This window comes from Bipolaris zeicola, assembly GCF_000523435.1.
Source record: "Bipolaris zeicola 26-R-13 unplaced genomic scaffold scaffold_17, whole genome shotgun sequence".
Lineage (NCBI taxonomy): Eukaryota > Fungi > Ascomycota > Dothideomycetes > Pleosporales > Pleosporaceae > Bipolaris > Bipolaris zeicola.
In genome coordinates this window covers 97,746-113,712 of record NW_006912066.1, presented here as the reverse complement: position 1 = coordinate 113,712, position 15,967 = coordinate 97,746, and the positions used below count along the sequence as shown (strand labels likewise).

The window sequence follows — 15,967 nt, the reverse complement described above, 5'->3', positions numbered from 1 at the left end:
CTTCCCCTTGTCCAGTACCTGCTCTATCGTTCATTTCGAAATACATATTGTGCCCTGTGGAGCAACAGCACGCTATAATATCGAACAGATGCATAGTCCTTGCAAAGCTACCGCTCACCGCCCAAAAACTTACTATATCCACCTTAGTCGCGCCATAACAGCCTTTCATAATATTCTCAGTCATGGAAACCCCCTATTTCTTGGCACCGCTCAGCCATGATACCTCAGCCCCTCGATTCAGACTTCTTATGTTGCATCCGAGCACGCAAGTCTCTTTAATCGAGTGCAGTCTTCTGTCTTATTCGTTCGACGAGAGCTGCCCAGCTTACAAAGCACTGTCTTACAATTGGGGACGGATAAGGAATACTCACCAAATACGTCTCAATGGATACGGATTTCCTATTTCCCGCAATCTGTGGGCCTTTCTAGAGCAGATGCGTATCCAGAGGCAATGGGGATTCTACTGGATTGATGCTATCTGCATCGACCAAAGCAATACATTGGAAAAGAACCACCAAGTTCAAATGATGCGACGTATCTACAGCACTGCTACGAGCGTCATGATCTGGCTCGGCGAAGCTAGCGAAGACAATACAAGCGACATGGCTATGGACGCAGTGGCCAGCGCATATACATGGGTATCAAACAGGAGATCTGGCAATTCTATGCACGAATCGCATTTCATCCGGGACGAGAGAACAATGAATGCTCTGGAACACCTTTTTTCCCGGGACTACTGGACAAGGATTTGGATTATACAAGAAACCATGGTTGCCAAAGATATTTCAGTACACTGCGGATCAAAGGAGTTACATTGGACACTCTTAGTAAGATTTATGGTTTTTGTAGCCACTATATACGAGAAAGACCCAGAGCACGTAGTACATCTTTACGCCACTCCAGCCATGCGTCTCGTATTTGACTGGCAAAAAATTCGCGAGACACAGCGATGGAGTCCTATTGCTGAACTTATCGTGTACTACGCAAGTTCCAAAGCTTCAAATATCCTCGACAAGGTGTACGCCTTGTGCGGACTCGCAAGTGATGGTGGCGACATCACTATCGAATACGGTATTTCACCAGAAGTTCTGATAGCTCATCTCCTCGATCGAGCTCCTAAATCTTCCTCGGCAGAAGATCTGCGTTCTCTAGCATTTAATGCATACGAATCTTTGGAACTTAATCCAACGCTTTTCAGCATGGACGAGCTACTCATCATTTTAGAGATTGAAGGACATAAACGCAAGATAGGCTAGCCATTAGTCTGATTATCATGCATTAGACGATATCGTTTTTTTCTATTTATTTTCTGGATAGTTATACCCTTATTTCCAGTACCTTTTGTAGTCCGCAAAGTCTTTAACAAATATCACAGAGGCACACTGTGTACCAATTTGAAGTAGCGTCAATGTGAACTTTGAAAAAAACTCCTTTCTTCACACTGCAATTTCCAGAAGAGGTTTTCACAAGAAACATTGCAATACAATCGTCACCAATAGTTTCCAGCGTAAGACATCGTAATAATTTCTATTCCTTACATTTATGCCGTCATCACTACTTTCTCATCGATATCTTCTCACGCCGACACCCGGCACCTAAACTCAAGGCGTACATCCCTTCGATGGCGCATACCCAACCTCTTTCCGATACGGATACTTCTCTGTACAATGCACCAACCGCCCCCTAACCCAAACCGCAACCGTATTCCTATCATCCCCACTATACACCCACTTCTCTACCTTATCCTGCCAACTCTCCCACCCAAACACATCCACCGGCCCCTCCTCGAACGCACCCGCCTCACTCCCAAACTCACCCACAGCACCCAGATTGATCATCTGCGCATCCCACTCCTTCCCGACTTCAAACCCGCCAACTGTATCTTGCAGACCCACAACTGCGGCACCACCGCGGGTAGCGAGGTACAAAGCCTCTTCTGTAGATAGCTTGACAGCATCCGAAGACGTCTGGATGCACAGGTGTCGCGATACCCAAATCGCCTGACGTACATTTTCCAGGATAGAAGGCGAAAAACCGCCGGAGATGTCTGTTCCCAAGCCGACCGTGTGGCCTTCATCTAGCAACGAGCGGATAGGAGCACAACCAGATGTTATCGCCGTATTCGACGCAGGACAATGGCTAATTTTGCTTTTCCGGGCGAGGATCAAACTGCGTTCCTCGGGGGTAAGATGCACGCAATGTGCTAGGATAGTTTTATCGGTAAGGAGACCGTGGGAGTCGTAGACATCCGCATAGCTCTTTGAATCAGGGAATAAGCTCTTGACGAGTTCGATTTCGCCTTTGTTTTCGGAAATGTGGGTTTGGATGTGGGCGTCTGTTTCTTGGGCTAGGCGGCCCATTGCGCTGAGGCAGTCGGGGGTGCAGGAGGGGGCGAAACGCGGGGTTATGATTGGTTTTACGATGGTGCCTTTGGGGTCGATGGAGCGGATGTAGTCGATGCTGGATTTGGAGTCTAGGTAGCTTTGTTCTGCGCTGGTGTCGCGGTAGTATTCCGGGCTTAGGTCGCTGTTCATGCATACGCGGCCTATGAGGGCGCGCTGGCCGCGCTCCAGACATATGTCGGCGAGGGTGTTGGTGGCGGGTACGTGGATAGTGGCGTAGTATGCGGCTGTGGTTGTGCCATGTGAGAGTGTTCTTGACACGAAGTTTGTGTACACGCGGTACGCACGCTTGATATCGGAGAAGGAGGATTCAGTGGGGAAGGTGTACTTCTGCAACCAATCCAGGAGTGTGGTCTTGCCGAATAGTCCGGTATTCGGGTGCTGGGGCGCGTGGACGTGGGTGTCGATGAAGCCCGGGAAGAAGAATCTGTTGCTGGTTTCGCTGATCGAGATGACCTTGGCGTCTGTCCAGGCAGTGTCCAGGGAAGAGAGAAGGGAGGCCAGAGACTCCACGTTGCGGTTTACAAAGCGAATGATGCCATTGGAGTCTACACCGATGGCGCCATTGGGCTCGATTTCTAGCGTGCTGAGGGATATGCTGTGGACGAAGGGGCCAAAGTAGATGGTGTCTGGTATAGGTGTTGATGCTGCCATTTTTTTCTTGAATGTCCCAAGTACAACTCTTGGTCCTTTTGCTGCTCTTATGTAAACCCCAGAAATTCTATTTGGAATTGAGACAGATACACCGCTCTTGCCACTGAAGTCGACAGAGTTTCGGACCAAGATACCGATAAATCCGCGGGCTTAGTATTCCAATCGTTCTTGTTCGATGAGAAAAAAAGAAAATCAGATTGTGATACAATTGTAGAAAAAAGGCCAAAGAGAGCACCTTATATACACTCAGATCTCAGCAATGGAAGTGTACAGAATTGAAGTGGGACAGCCGGCGTCCTTTATCAGTTCCTGAGAAGGGATGACGGGTTATAAGCGGTCTAGCGGGGGGTCGCTAATGTTTACCACGTGGAGCCGAACCGGGGCGTCACTAGGTACTTCTGGGGTCATCGGCGTCCTCCGATCAGCAATTCACTACCACCATCACATTCGGGAAAAGTAAAATGTGAAAGGGGCTTAGTGCTCAGCTCTCGCTTCCTCATACATGGTCAATCACAACCCCACAATACGGCAGGATAAAACAATGGATGGGAGCCACACAAAAAGGAAGTTTGCATGTTTCTTGGACTAAACACTTCCGCAATGCGCCGGTAGCCTATCGCTGCGGCCATCACCTACAGGCTTCCCAATAGTCCTTCCACGTCTGCACACACACCCATAACTTTCTTTTTGTTTTGGCCAGGTACAAGCAACGCCAGGATATTCCCCATTTACACCACGCCTGAAAACTCCATGATAGCTTTCTCCGCGAAAGCGGAACACAACCTGCCCATATCTGCCTGTCAAGGAAGAGCCGCTATCCAGAACAGGATGCGCGTGGGTATGATTATTATAGGCTGTAGTCGTGAATCGCTTGTGGGCCTTGATCGTTGTAATCTGGACGCGTCATGTAACCCTTACTCTGACCTTGGTCGACTACAAAAATGACTTTGGCCGCGACCTGAGCGCCCAAGAAGGTTGACTCGTCGAAGCCAACCTCTTTGAATTCGGGGAAGTACTCCGGGGGTTTGACGAACTTAACAGACGTGGGCGTTTGGCCATGTGAAGAGTGCAAGTTGTGTGACATGCCAGGCATGCCTCCATGGGGCATCATGTGCTGCGTCTGAGCCGTGGTAGCTGCTAGTAGAAGTGGGTTGACTTGAGAGTTACCATGTGGGCCAAGTTGGGGTTGTGGCGTATTGGTTCCAGTACCCGCAGGTGTTGAGACATTGGATGGGATCTCAGATGTGAAGATGGTAGCAGATGAGGGCGACACTAGATACTTGGCCTGGATGGTCTGTATGAGAGATTCTCTAAAGCCTGAGTTCGTGTTAGTATGCTATAGAATAGCTTTTTGTGTGAATAGTGTAGCTTACCTCGTAGCTTCGCTCCATTGCCACAGACAATCAACTGATCCCAAAGATCGCTTCGTTTGCCAACCTCGTCAATGGATGAGATTACCCTGTATACGGCATCTGCAATCTTCTCTAGTGTGCCATTTCCGTCTGCCATGAATCGCTCATTTCCAACTTCTATTTCACGTCTTATTGATCCTGTCCGCTTGTTTGTGTTGTTGGCTTCGCCAGTGCCGTTTGCCTCGGCGGTTGCAGCAGCTTCACCCTCCTCCTCGTTTTCATTTGGTTTCCTGCTGGGACCCTCATCCAACGCCCCCTTCGCATCAGCCATCTCTTGATTATTCAGGTTCATGTTCTTCAGGGTATCCAGGAGCGCATGGTCCTCGTATAGGAATGTAGCCTTTTCAAGCTTGGAGTTGGGTAGCTTTACAGGCTTGTTTGCTTGGGGAGCTGGAGCGCCCTTCTTTTTAGCATTGGCCTTTTCTTGCTTCTCCTTCTCCTTCTTGGCAAGGTACTCTGACATCTTGCCACCAGCCACAATGCTTGCGACATCTAGAACTCCCTCGTCCTCACCAGTTCCTTCTTCTCCAACCTCGGTATCTACACCAGGACCTCGTGGCACGTTTCCGATTGCAGCTGCAGCTGCAGCGCCGGATCCTGGTGCTCCTGTGGAAGCTGCCGCCGCAGGGTTGCTCACGCCGTCGGCGACAGGCGCATCTTTTGATCCTGGTAGTGGGACTCCTGGAGGGAGAAGCTCGCATATCGGTGACCTCTTGAGCTGTTCGCACATGTCGCGGTTAAAGCCTTTGGGCTTCAGTTTGGCGAGGAGACCTTCAGTAAAGGCTTCACCTCCACATCCTGCTAGCGAGATGACTCTACCCTGTGTATGCGGGATAAACTCGCTGACAGCAGTCACGTCTGCCTTGTCTTTGCCGACATCGATGACAGTTGCCGTGTGTACGCCATATGCCCAGGCTGTCGCCAGTGCTGCGTCCATCAAGCCGAAAGCGGGGACCTTGAATTTCTCGAAAAAGAACTGCGTGAGTTTCTCATGCTCTCGCGGTGTCCATGCTGGCTGGGCAATGAGGAGGATCGGAGTGTGAAAGGGCGGGTTTAGTGAGTTGTAGACGTGAGTGATGAGAGCGAAGAAGCATGGCCAGTCGACAATCCTGCCCTGCTGAATGGGCCATATGGCGCCTTCTTCTGAGACACGGTCCTCGTCCCATATGACCTCCTCTTCACCCTCAGCGGGCTTGCTGTCTTCTTGCGACTCGTCCTTGGCCTCGCCATTCTCTGGTGCTGGGCGATCCTGCCGTCTCCGTATCTTGTATGGCTCAAACTCGCCCTCCTTCTCAGCGGGGAACATGCGCGACCTCAGGCGGAGGCGCGCCGGGGTGAAGGACTCGGGCAGGCCCAGCTGCGCGACAGTCGTCTCGGAGCCGGGCGAAATAATCTGCAGGGTGTTAGCGCATGCGGCGAGTGATCAGGTGCGCATGTGGGACTGACGATGATCTGGTCATCCTTGAAGGGCGGCATGGCGGCGCAATTGGTGAGGTATACAACATATACACAGAGCTCCGGCGCGTGCGAGAGCTGCCAGCCCAGCCTACTACCGCGATGGACTTCGCGACTGCGGCGCTAGCCGGCGCACGGGCGCGGGTAGTCTGACTTCACAACCAAGTTGGCACCCACCCCACATGATGCCCACCCTTCTTGTCCAGATCTCTCAATTGCGTTCCCGAATGTTCCAACGTGCCCTCGCAACAGTTCACCATGCGGTTCCAGTCTCCACGGGATCATATTAGCACCGCCCCAGATCTCTGTTCGTGATATCTCCCCATCCCAGGACACATCCATAAGTACATCTCCGTCGCCCACCATGTCCTCCATGGCAGCCTCGGCAACTGCCGCCTCTCAATCACTCGCAGAAGCCTCCAAAGCAGCCGTCTCCAGTGCAGCAAAGGTTCTCTCTACGCCTGTCATGGGTGTCAAGGTCGCCGATGCCCCTCCTCCGTCCAGCTTTGGTCTGCTTGGCCGTGTCATTCTCTCTATCTTCAGCGTATTGCCTTCCGTTCTGTACTGGACCAGTTACACCTTGCCGGCATGGCTCTTCACGCTCTTCTCCATGAGCTTGACTTTCACCATGAATTTCACCACGTTGTATGTCACCCGGGGCGGTCCATGGTCTTTGCTGAATAAATTCTCAGGATGCTTGTTGTGGTTTTCGCCGTGTCCACGATCAGCTACTTCGTGAGGTACCGGTACATGACCATGTACGCAAGACTGCCTCCGGAACCCCAACGTGAGGAACCCCAGGTCGAAGTTTTTCCAGACAGTGCCGAAAGTGACTCCAAGAGGGGCTTGTCTAACTATCTTGATGAATTCCTGAGTGCTATCAAGGTCTTCGGCTATTTGGAGCGCCCAGTCTTTCACGAGCTCACGCGCACCATGCAGACTCGCCGATTGGTGGCTGGAGAGACCATTCTATTGGAGGAAGAGAAAGGCTTTTGTCTCGTGGTAGATGGCCTAGTCCAAATCTTTGTCAAGTCAAATCGTGCAGAATCCGATTCGGATGAAGACGAAATGGGCGGTGAATCGCCCGACGGCTCTGCACAACAAGGCCACCGACAGGGCTATCAGCTTCTTACTGAAGTGAAAAATGGAGCGCCCATGTCCTCTATGTTCTCCATACTGTCCCTGTTTACAGAAGACGTCAAGCTGCGTCATGACCAAGACGATCTTGCAGATTTAAGTGTACCTACATCCCCCCGTGGTCAAGCCGCACCACCCTTGTCTCGAACAGGCAGCTTTGGTATGGATAATTCAAGACCACAAACACCTCGCGAAGTTCCAGAGTCTAAATTGCGGCATCGAAGAACATCAACTTTGAATAGTCCAACGGCAGGCGGCCGGCTCGAAAGCGTACCACCTCTGTCATTAGACATGGATGGGTTCGGTGGTGAACGCCTGAAAAACACCAAAACTCGAAAATCACCCTCGCGCCCTGCAAAACCGAAATCTGCCCACCCAGACATTGTCGCACGCGCTGCCGTAGACACAACCATTGCCATCATACCCGCTACTGCATTTCGTCGATTGACGCGCATCTACCCCAAAGCAACGGCGCATATTGTACAAGTCATTCTTACTCGTCTACAGAGAGTTACACTTGCCACTAGTCATGAATATCTGAGTTTAACCAACGAAGTGCTCCGTACAGAGAAGCTTATGAATAAGTATACCACGTACGATCTTCCGGGCTTCCTGCGAGACGCTCCGCTCGAGCGACTCAAGGAAAAGTTTGCTAAAGAGACGGAGCGCATTGGTCCGGATGAAGGCATGAAGGGCATTGCACTGCACAACCCGGGCGCTGGTCGTCGAAACAGATCCAGCGTATCATTGAGACGAGGCACAGCTGCGCAAGCTCGCCTTGCCGCTGCACGGGGCGCAACACTCAACGCCGGCTCTGAAGCAATGCCTACAATTACCTCACCAGATCAAGGACCGCGCAATGATCGTATCAGCGCAGGCGATCTGTTAACCAACTCACAATCGACTCGGGGGACAGGCCGCAGTAATCGCAACAGCTTCTCTCAGCCATTTCAACAAGAACGCCGCGATGCTCGGACACCACTCGATGCTGGCTCTTTCAATCCCTTTGCTTCTCCCTCGCTTCGCCCCAAGACACTTCATCGCCAAGAATCTATTGACGAGGCCACCGTTTTCAGAGAGTCCATACTTGGTTGCATGTTCAAGGCTATAGGACTTACCAATCCGGACAACCCAATGCCCAGACCGACTGCATCAGTAGAACAGTCACCCCAACTCGTTTCATTTGACGCTAGCCGGCAGAAGGCTGTCTTCACGAATGCGTTTGGCTTCATCGATCCCTACGCAGCTTCACGAGATGGCGATACCGAATCTGTTGCATCTGCGTCAGGCCTGTCGAACGCAAGCGGTGTAGGGTCACACAATATTGTGGAAGAGATTGTAAATGACGTAGAGATTGTCTTCTTTCCCAAGGATTCTGTTCTTGTAGAACAAGGCGAACGAAACCCCGGCTTATACTATGTGATTGACGGATTCCTCGACGTGAGCGTGCTTGTGGAAGAAGAGAAATCCGAAACGAGTACGTTCGGAAACTTTTCAAATACTCCTGGATACACTGAGGAAGACCTGTTTGGCCCTCCACTCCGACCGGTTAGTTCGAATACTCCTTCACGTTCTGGTGCGGAAGGCACGAAGAAGAAGCGCACAAGGCGAAGTCTCTTCATGACAAAACCTGGTGGCCTAGCCGGGTATCTTGGAGCAATATCATCTAACCGGTCTTTTGTTGACGTTACTGCCAAAACCGATGTCTACGTAGGCTTCCTGCCTCGTGCAGCCATTGAACGGATAGTGGAGCGCTATCCAGTGGTGCTGCTTACCATGGCTAAGCGCCTGACGACACTCCTGCCGCGTCTGGTTCAGCACATCGATTTTGCGCTTGAATGGGTCCAGGTGAATGCTGGACAAGTCATCTACAACCAGGGCGACGAGAGCGATGCAATCTACATCGTCTTGAACGGACGATTAAGAGCAATACGTGATGCTGAAAATAACGATGTCAAGGTTATTGGCGAATATGGTCAAGGCGACAGCGTAGGCGAGCTCGAAGTGCTTACCGAATCATCACGTCCTGGGTCATTGCACGCCATTCGGGATACCGAACTTGCAAAGTTTCCAAAGACGCTTTTCAATAGTCTTGCGTTGGAGTATCCTGGAATTACCATCAAAATCTCGAAGATTATTGCGTCCCGGATGCGAGCTTTGGTCGATGATCCACTTCACGAACAGAGTAAAGAGCGGAGTTCCAAGGCCACGCGAGCCAATGTGTCTTCGACGATAAATCTTCGCACCGTTACTATTCTTCCAGTCTCGGCTGGAGTTCCAGTGGTGGATTTTGGAAGCCGGCTTGTGAACGCACTGGCACAGATCGGCATACTCCAAGGCGTCGTTTCGCTCAATCAAGCAGCCATTCTAAACCATCTTGGAAGACATGCTTTCAGTCGAATGGGTAAACTCAAGCTTTCACAGTATCTTGCTGACTTGGAAGTAAAGTATGGCATGGTGATCTATGTTGCTGACACGCCAGTCAAGTCACCTTGGACACAGACATGTATCAACCAAGCCGACTGTATTCTTCTTGTGGGTTTAGCAGAATCTTCGCCAAACATTGGCGAGTATGAGCGTTTCCTATTGACGACGAAGACGACGGCGCGAAAAGAGCTAGTGCTCTTGCATTCGGAAAGATACTGTGCTTCTGGTCTCACGCGAAAGTGGTTACGAAACCGACCTTGGATCAATGGCAGCCATCACCACATCCAGATGTCATTCCGCGCAACATCGGAACCAGTTCATCATGCTGGCCGGCGGTTTGGAAACGCACTTAAGCAACGAGTGCAAGTCATCCAGGCCGAGATCCAAAAATACACTTCAAGGAAAGTTCGTCAAACGCCTCTCTACTCTGCGGATACACCGTTCAAAGGCGACTTCCATCGGCTCGCTCGCCGACTATGTGGTCGGTCAGTCGGGCTTGTGCTGGGGGGTGGTGGAGCTCGCGGTATTGCGCACATTGGGATTATCCGCGCACTGGAAGAGGCAGGAATCCCGATTGATATTGTAGGAGGGACATCTATTGGCAGTTTTATCGGTGCTCTATACGCATGGGATGCAGATGTGGTTCCCATGTTTGGCAGGGCGAAGAAGTTCTCGGGTCGCATGGGCAGCATGTGGAGATTTGCACTTGATCTCACATATCCCTCGTGAGTGGTTACAGAAAGTTGTCGAGGTGTCATTAATGCTAACTGTAAGCAGTGTTTCGTATACTACGGGCCACGAGTTCAACCGTGGCATTTTCAAGACTTTCGGCAACTCGCAGATCGAAGACTTCTGGCTGGAGTTCTATTGTAATACGACCAATATCAGCAAGTCGAGATCGGAGGTTCACACGTCGGGCTACGTATGGCGCTATGTCCGTGCGTCCATGTCACTTGCGGGACTACTGCCGCCACTATGCGACGATGGCAGCATGCTTCTAGACGGAGGCTACGTTGACAACTTGACTGTAGCACACATGAAGAGTCTGGGTGCAGACATCATCTTTGCGGTCGATGTCGGCAGTCTTGACGACAACGCGCCACAAGCGTTTGGCGATTCACTCAGTGGCTTCTGGGCAACATTCAATCGGTGGAACCCATTCTCAAGTTTCCCAAACCCGCCGACACTATCAGAGATTCAATCTCGACTGGCGTATGTGTCTAGTATTGATGCGTTGGAGCGGGCGAAGAACACGCCGGGATGCAGGTACATGCGGCCACCAATCGATCCGTACGGTACACTAGACTTTGCGAAATTCGACGAGATATACGAAGTCGGCTACAAATATGGTGCGTTATCAAAGTCGGGCCGGGCACAAAAATTTTCACAGCTAACAGAGGACACACAGGCAAAGAGTACTTAGCGCAGCTGCGTGAGCAAGGCGTGCTTCCAGTGACTGAAGAGACGGAGAAAGAAAAGAATCTCCGTCGGACAATGGCGCCACGACGGGCGAGCATCTAGTGGGCTTGCGCAATGGCCGGGGCTGCGGAGTAAAACGGGCTGCGAGCTAATGGGCGGATATGAAGTAATGGAAAGCCCAGGTAGGCGGCGTAGATTTGCCCAATAGGTGCTAGGAATGCGTGTGGAATGCAAGGACGGTCATGTTGGGGTTTAGTGGGCCCCCGCCCGCCGCTGTCGACCAGCAACATGCCTGTCCTTATCGGCTGGGCTGCCCATTCTTACTGGGCGGATAGTGACGGGTTACTTGCTGCGCAGATAGATAGTCACCCATGGTCGCAACCAAAATAAAATTCCAAAGAAAAAAAGTCCCGACGCAGCGCGATCCCTTTGAGTTTCTTTCCTCTCTGCAGCAGCAGCAGCAGCAGCAGCCTCATCTCATCGGCTGTGGGAAGTACAGGACAATTGTGTCCGCTATCAGCATCACCCTCCTACTCGGGGAATACACTCGGGGAACACCACTACCCCTCGTAGCGTTAACACCACCACACAGCAAACATGAGGACTGCATGTCTTAGGGCTGCTAGCACTGCTAGCCGGCTCACACGCTCGTCATGCGTCGCACAGTTATCTCGCCCACAGCTCGCAGGCAGCTCATCGCGTGTAGTCGCATATCAAACTCACCAGGCGCTTCAAAAGCGAGCATTCCAGCAGAATGCTACAACCTCACAACAGGCAGCGGCCTTGGCCGTCGATGCTGCTGATGATGTATTCGACACCCCACCTCAGCAAACAGCCTATGCGAAGCCGCTCGAGGCACTCGATACCTTTCCCCGCCGACACATTGGCCCCTCTGCAGAGACGGCCGAAGCCATGCTCAAAGCCCTCGACCCACCAGCGGCCAGTCTGGACGAGTTTGTTAAGCAGGTCATCCCCGCCGACATCCTCTCAGGCCGCGAGTTGAAGATTGGAAAACTTGCCCAACACCACGACAGCGAATGGCAGAACAACGGAGTGCCCGAGTCCGTTTTCCTCAACAACGCAAAGAAGATCTTGGACCAGAACAAACCCGGCAAGAGCCTGATCGGGCAAGGATACTACGGAACAAAGGTGCCAGAGGTCATCAAGAGGAATGTGCTCGAGAACCCTGCATGGTACACGAGCTACACACCATACCAGCCGGAAATCAGCCAGGGACGCTTGGAGTCGCTGCTGAACTTCCAGACCATGGTGACGGATCTGACGGGTCTCAGCATTGCGAACGCATCAGTTCTCGATGAGCCCACTGCCGCAGCCGAGGCCATGACCATGTCCATGGGCGTCATGCCGCTATCCAAGCAAAAGAGCAAGAACAAGACTTTCCTCGTCTCGGACAAGTGCCACCCCCAGACGCTTGCTGTTCTGCATTCTCGTGCCGAGGGTTTCGGTATCAAGATTGAGGTTGCCGACATTCTCAAGGACAACAGCAACAGGGTAGAGGAGATTGGCCAAGATCTCGTCGGTGTGTTGGCTCAGTACCCAGACACAGACGGAGGTGTCAACGATTTCCGCGGACTTTCTGAGAAGGTACACAAGACGGGTGCTCTCTTCAGTGTAGCCACCGATCTCCTCGCTCTTACACTGCTCACTCCCCCTGGAGAGTTCGGCGCCGACATCGCTTTCGGAAACGCACAGCGCTTTGGTGTGCCTCTGGGCTTCGGTGGACCACATGCTGCTTTCTTTGCCTGCGACGAGAAGTACAAGCGTAAGATTCCTGGTCGCTTGATCGGTCTTTCCAAGGACAGGCTCGGCAACCAGGCGGCACGACTTGCGCTGCAGACTCGTGAGCAGCACATTCGCCGCGAGAAGGCAACGAGCAACATTTGCACCGCACAGGCTCTTTTGGCCAACATGAGTGCCATGTATGGTGTTTACCACGGACCAAACGGTCTGACTGCCATTGCAAAGCAAGTCGTTGCCAAGGCCCGCCTCATTCAACAAGCTATCATCGACAACGGCTTCAAGACTGGTCAGCGTGGAAAGATGGACAACTCCCCTGTTTTGTTTGATACCTTCATTGTAGAGACTGGAGGTAACACCGACGGAATCATTGCTGAGCTCGAAAAGAAGGAACTCCTTGTCCGAAGGGTCGACGACAAACACATTGGTATCTCGGTCGATGAGACCACAACCGCTCAGACTATCACCAATCTGCTCGGAGTATTCCGGAAGTTTGGAAAGGGCGACAAGGTGCACTTCAACGAGCCAGTTGATATTGAGCTTCCTGCACCGTTCAAGAGAACCAGCCCGTTCATGACCCACCCAGTCTTCAACTCTCACCATTCCGAGACAGAGCTTCTTCGTTACATTAACCACCTTTCTTCCAAGGATCTCTCGCTTGTCCACTCAATGATTCCCCTCGGATCATGCACCATGAAGCTCAACTCTACCGCTGAGATGGCTCCCGTTTCGTTCGACACAGTTTCCAACCTACACCCATTCCTGCCACTGGAGCGCGCCAAGGGATACACTGAGATGATCACACAGTTGGAAGACGATCTTGCTAACATTACCGGATTCCACTCTGTCTCTCTTCAGCCCAACTCTGGCGCTCAGGGGGAATTCACTGGTCTTCGCGTCATTAGCAAGTATCTCGAGCAGCAACCTGGCAAGAAGCGTGACATTTGCTTGATTCCCGTCTCTGCTCACGGTACCAACCCTGCAAGTGCTGCCATGTGCGGTATGCGCGTTGTGCCCATCAAGTGTGACCAAGCCACTGGCAATCTCGATATGGCAGATCTCAAGGCCAAGTGCGAGAAGCACAGTGACGAGCTTGGTGCTTTCATGGTTACCTACCCCAGTACCTTTGGTGTATTCGAACCCAACGTCAAGGAGGCCTGCGACCTTATCCACCAACACGGTGGTCAAGTCTACATGGACGGTGCCAACATGAACGCCCAGATCGGTCTTTGCTCGCCTGGCGAGATTGGTGCCGATGTATGCCATCTCAACCTCCACAAGACCTTCTGTATCCCCCACGGCGGTGGTGGTCCAGGTGTTGGTCCCATCGGTGTCAAGGAGCACCTCTCGCCCTTCCTCCCCGGCCACCTCCGCGGCGAAACGGGTGGCTCCCAAGCCATCCACCCCGTCAGCGGCGCGCCCTGGGGCAGCGCTAGCATCCTTCCCATTAGCTGGGCCTACATCAAGATGATGGGCGCCCTCGGCCTAACCCAAGCCACCAAAATCACCCTCCTCAACGCAAACTATATCCTCTCCCGCCTCAAGCCCCACTACCCCATTCTCTACACAAACTCTGAAGGCCGCTGCGCCCACGAATTCATCCTCGACGTCCGCGGCTTCAAAGAAACCGCCGGCGTAGAAGCAATCGACATCGCCAAGCGCCTTCAAGACTACGGCTTCCATGCCCCCACCATGTCCTGGCCTGTCGCCAACACCCTCATGATTGAGCCCACCGAATCGGAAAGCAAAGCCGAGCTTGATCGTTTCTGTGATGCTCTTATTTCTATTCGCCAGGAGATTAAGGATGTAGAAGAGGGAAAGCAGCCCCGGGACGGCAATGTGCTCAAGATGAGCCCGCATACGCAGCAGGACCTTATTCGGGAGCAGTGGGACCGCAGTTATTCGAGGGAGAAGGCGGCGTATCCGCTGGGTTATCTTAGGGACAAGAAGTTCTGGCCTTCGGTGGCGAGGTTGGATGATGGTATGTCTTCCTTTTTCTGTTTCGAGTTTTTTAGGTGTTTTGCAGAGGGAAATTTTGGCTAACGATCATACAGCGTACGGTGACACAAATCTCTTCTGCACTTGCGCCCCTGTTCAGGGCGAGGACAGCGATATCACGGGTGCCGCCGCGCCGAACCCGACTTAAACCTCTTCTTACGTGAAGACGGTGGTTCTTTTCCCTTTCGACGAAGACGACGAATGAACGAGTTTTCTTTCAGGGGAGTCGGTGGCATGGAAACATGCCTTTCTTTTTTTCGATTTCCAGTACTTCAACAATACACCAACCACAGCATATGGTGTTTTCGGCGTTCTCTCCTTTTTTGGGTATTTTGTACCCTTTCTATTTGAGTTAAACCCATACCTTGTGGCTTTTCAACATGGCTCTGGTTTGGGTTGAAGGCGGTGCTGGAGTAATGTCGGCGGAGACGTTTTCTTTTCAATTGATCTTAGGGGTTTTGTGTGCATTTTTAGGGCGTTTTGATTTCTTAGAGAGAGATATATATATAGTGGAAAGTTGCTATGTACTAGGTGTATACTTTGTGTCTCGAAAATGAGGCAGACACGGGAGGATATGAGATGAGATGAAAGACATCATTCAACAAATAGTTATGAAAAAGAGAGATTTTTCAACATTACAAGTTTGGAGTATGCTTTTTTATGTATGAATCGAGTCCAGCACAGGAGCTACGAAGAACAAGTAACGCCCGTCTCTACATAGCGGGACACCATAGACACTCCCTAATATTATAAAATTAATAAGTTAGAAGAATAAATGTTTTTAGGATGGTAGCTCTACGCTATTAAGCCTATTTCGTAGTTATCCTTTTTTGGATATATCTTTTACTTACTATATAGTATGTTTAATGATTTGGTATGACATGATGGAATGTGTCTTATATAACGAGTAGTACGGCTGTAAACAGAGAACGGAATTCAATCAACTATTCCAGCCAAGCTTTGTAAACCCGCAACACGCCACCCAACAGGATTCCAGCAAACCATGCCACAGCCATTCCCCTAAACACCCATTGTTGATTACCTCCCGATCGCCATCACCAGCACGCATGCCGACAGCACAAGCCACACCAACCCGAACAGCGCCCCCCCCCCCCCCCCGCCGTAAGAAACGTGATGTTGGGTTATCCCGCAAGCGGGGGCAGACGAACTCATACATACGATCCCTAACCCACATTGTGACGTTGTAAATACTATCCAAGAAAGGCAGTATCGCAGGCCAAGCGAAAGAAAACTTAATCAAAGTCGATGCCGTGTGTTCCAAACACTCCCAAAACGATTTTCCCT

General features: G+C 51.5%; 5 protein-coding genes across 5 annotated transcripts; 3 read left to right on the top strand and 2 right to left on the bottom strand.

Annotated features, from left to right (window-relative positions):
- Positions 1–182: 182 nt before the first annotated feature.
- On the top strand, positions 183–1,256 carry COCCADRAFT_86476 (uncharacterized protein; the record flags this gene model as incomplete). The annotated part of the gene is made up of 1 exon (XM_007710395.1): positions 183–1,256. One exon carries the CDS (start codon positions 183–185, stop codon positions 1,254–1,256), a length of 1,074 nt encoding a protein of 357 aa, XP_007708585.1.
- A 345-nt stretch (positions 1,257–1,601) lies between these two features.
- On the bottom strand, positions 1,602–3,056 carry COCCADRAFT_33589 (uncharacterized protein; the record flags this gene model as incomplete). The annotated part of the gene is made up of 1 exon (XM_007710359.1): positions 1,602–3,056. One exon carries the CDS (start codon positions 3,054–3,056, stop codon positions 1,602–1,604), a length of 1,455 nt encoding a protein of 484 aa, XP_007708549.1.
- Positions 3,057–3,903: 847 nt separating this feature from the next.
- COCCADRAFT_1905 (uncharacterized protein) lies at positions 3,904–5,944 on the bottom strand (the record flags this gene model as incomplete). Its single annotated transcript, XM_007710326.1, has 3 exons — positions 3,904–4,373; positions 4,430–5,861; positions 5,915–5,944. The coding sequence occupies 3 exons, from the start codon at positions 5,942–5,944 to the stop codon at positions 3,904–3,906; spliced, it is 1,932 nt and encodes a 643-aa protein (XP_007708516.1).
- Positions 5,945–6,389: 445 nt separating this feature from the next.
- COCCADRAFT_86457 (uncharacterized protein) lies at positions 6,390–11,008 on the top strand (the record flags this gene model as incomplete). Its single annotated transcript, XM_007710394.1, has 4 exons — positions 6,390–6,568; positions 6,616–10,212; positions 10,265–10,836; positions 10,896–11,008. The coding sequence occupies 4 exons, from the start codon at positions 6,390–6,392 to the stop codon at positions 11,006–11,008; spliced, it is 4,461 nt and encodes a 1,486-aa protein (XP_007708584.1).
- Positions 11,009–11,503: 495 nt separating this feature from the next.
- On the top strand, positions 11,504–14,810 carry COCCADRAFT_1903 (uncharacterized protein; the record flags this gene model as incomplete). Its single annotated transcript, XM_007710325.1, has 2 exons — positions 11,504–14,645; positions 14,719–14,810. 2 exons carry the CDS (start codon positions 11,504–11,506, stop codon positions 14,808–14,810), a joined length of 3,234 nt encoding a protein of 1,077 aa, XP_007708515.1.
- Between the last annotated feature and the right edge of the window lie 1,157 nt (positions 14,811–15,967).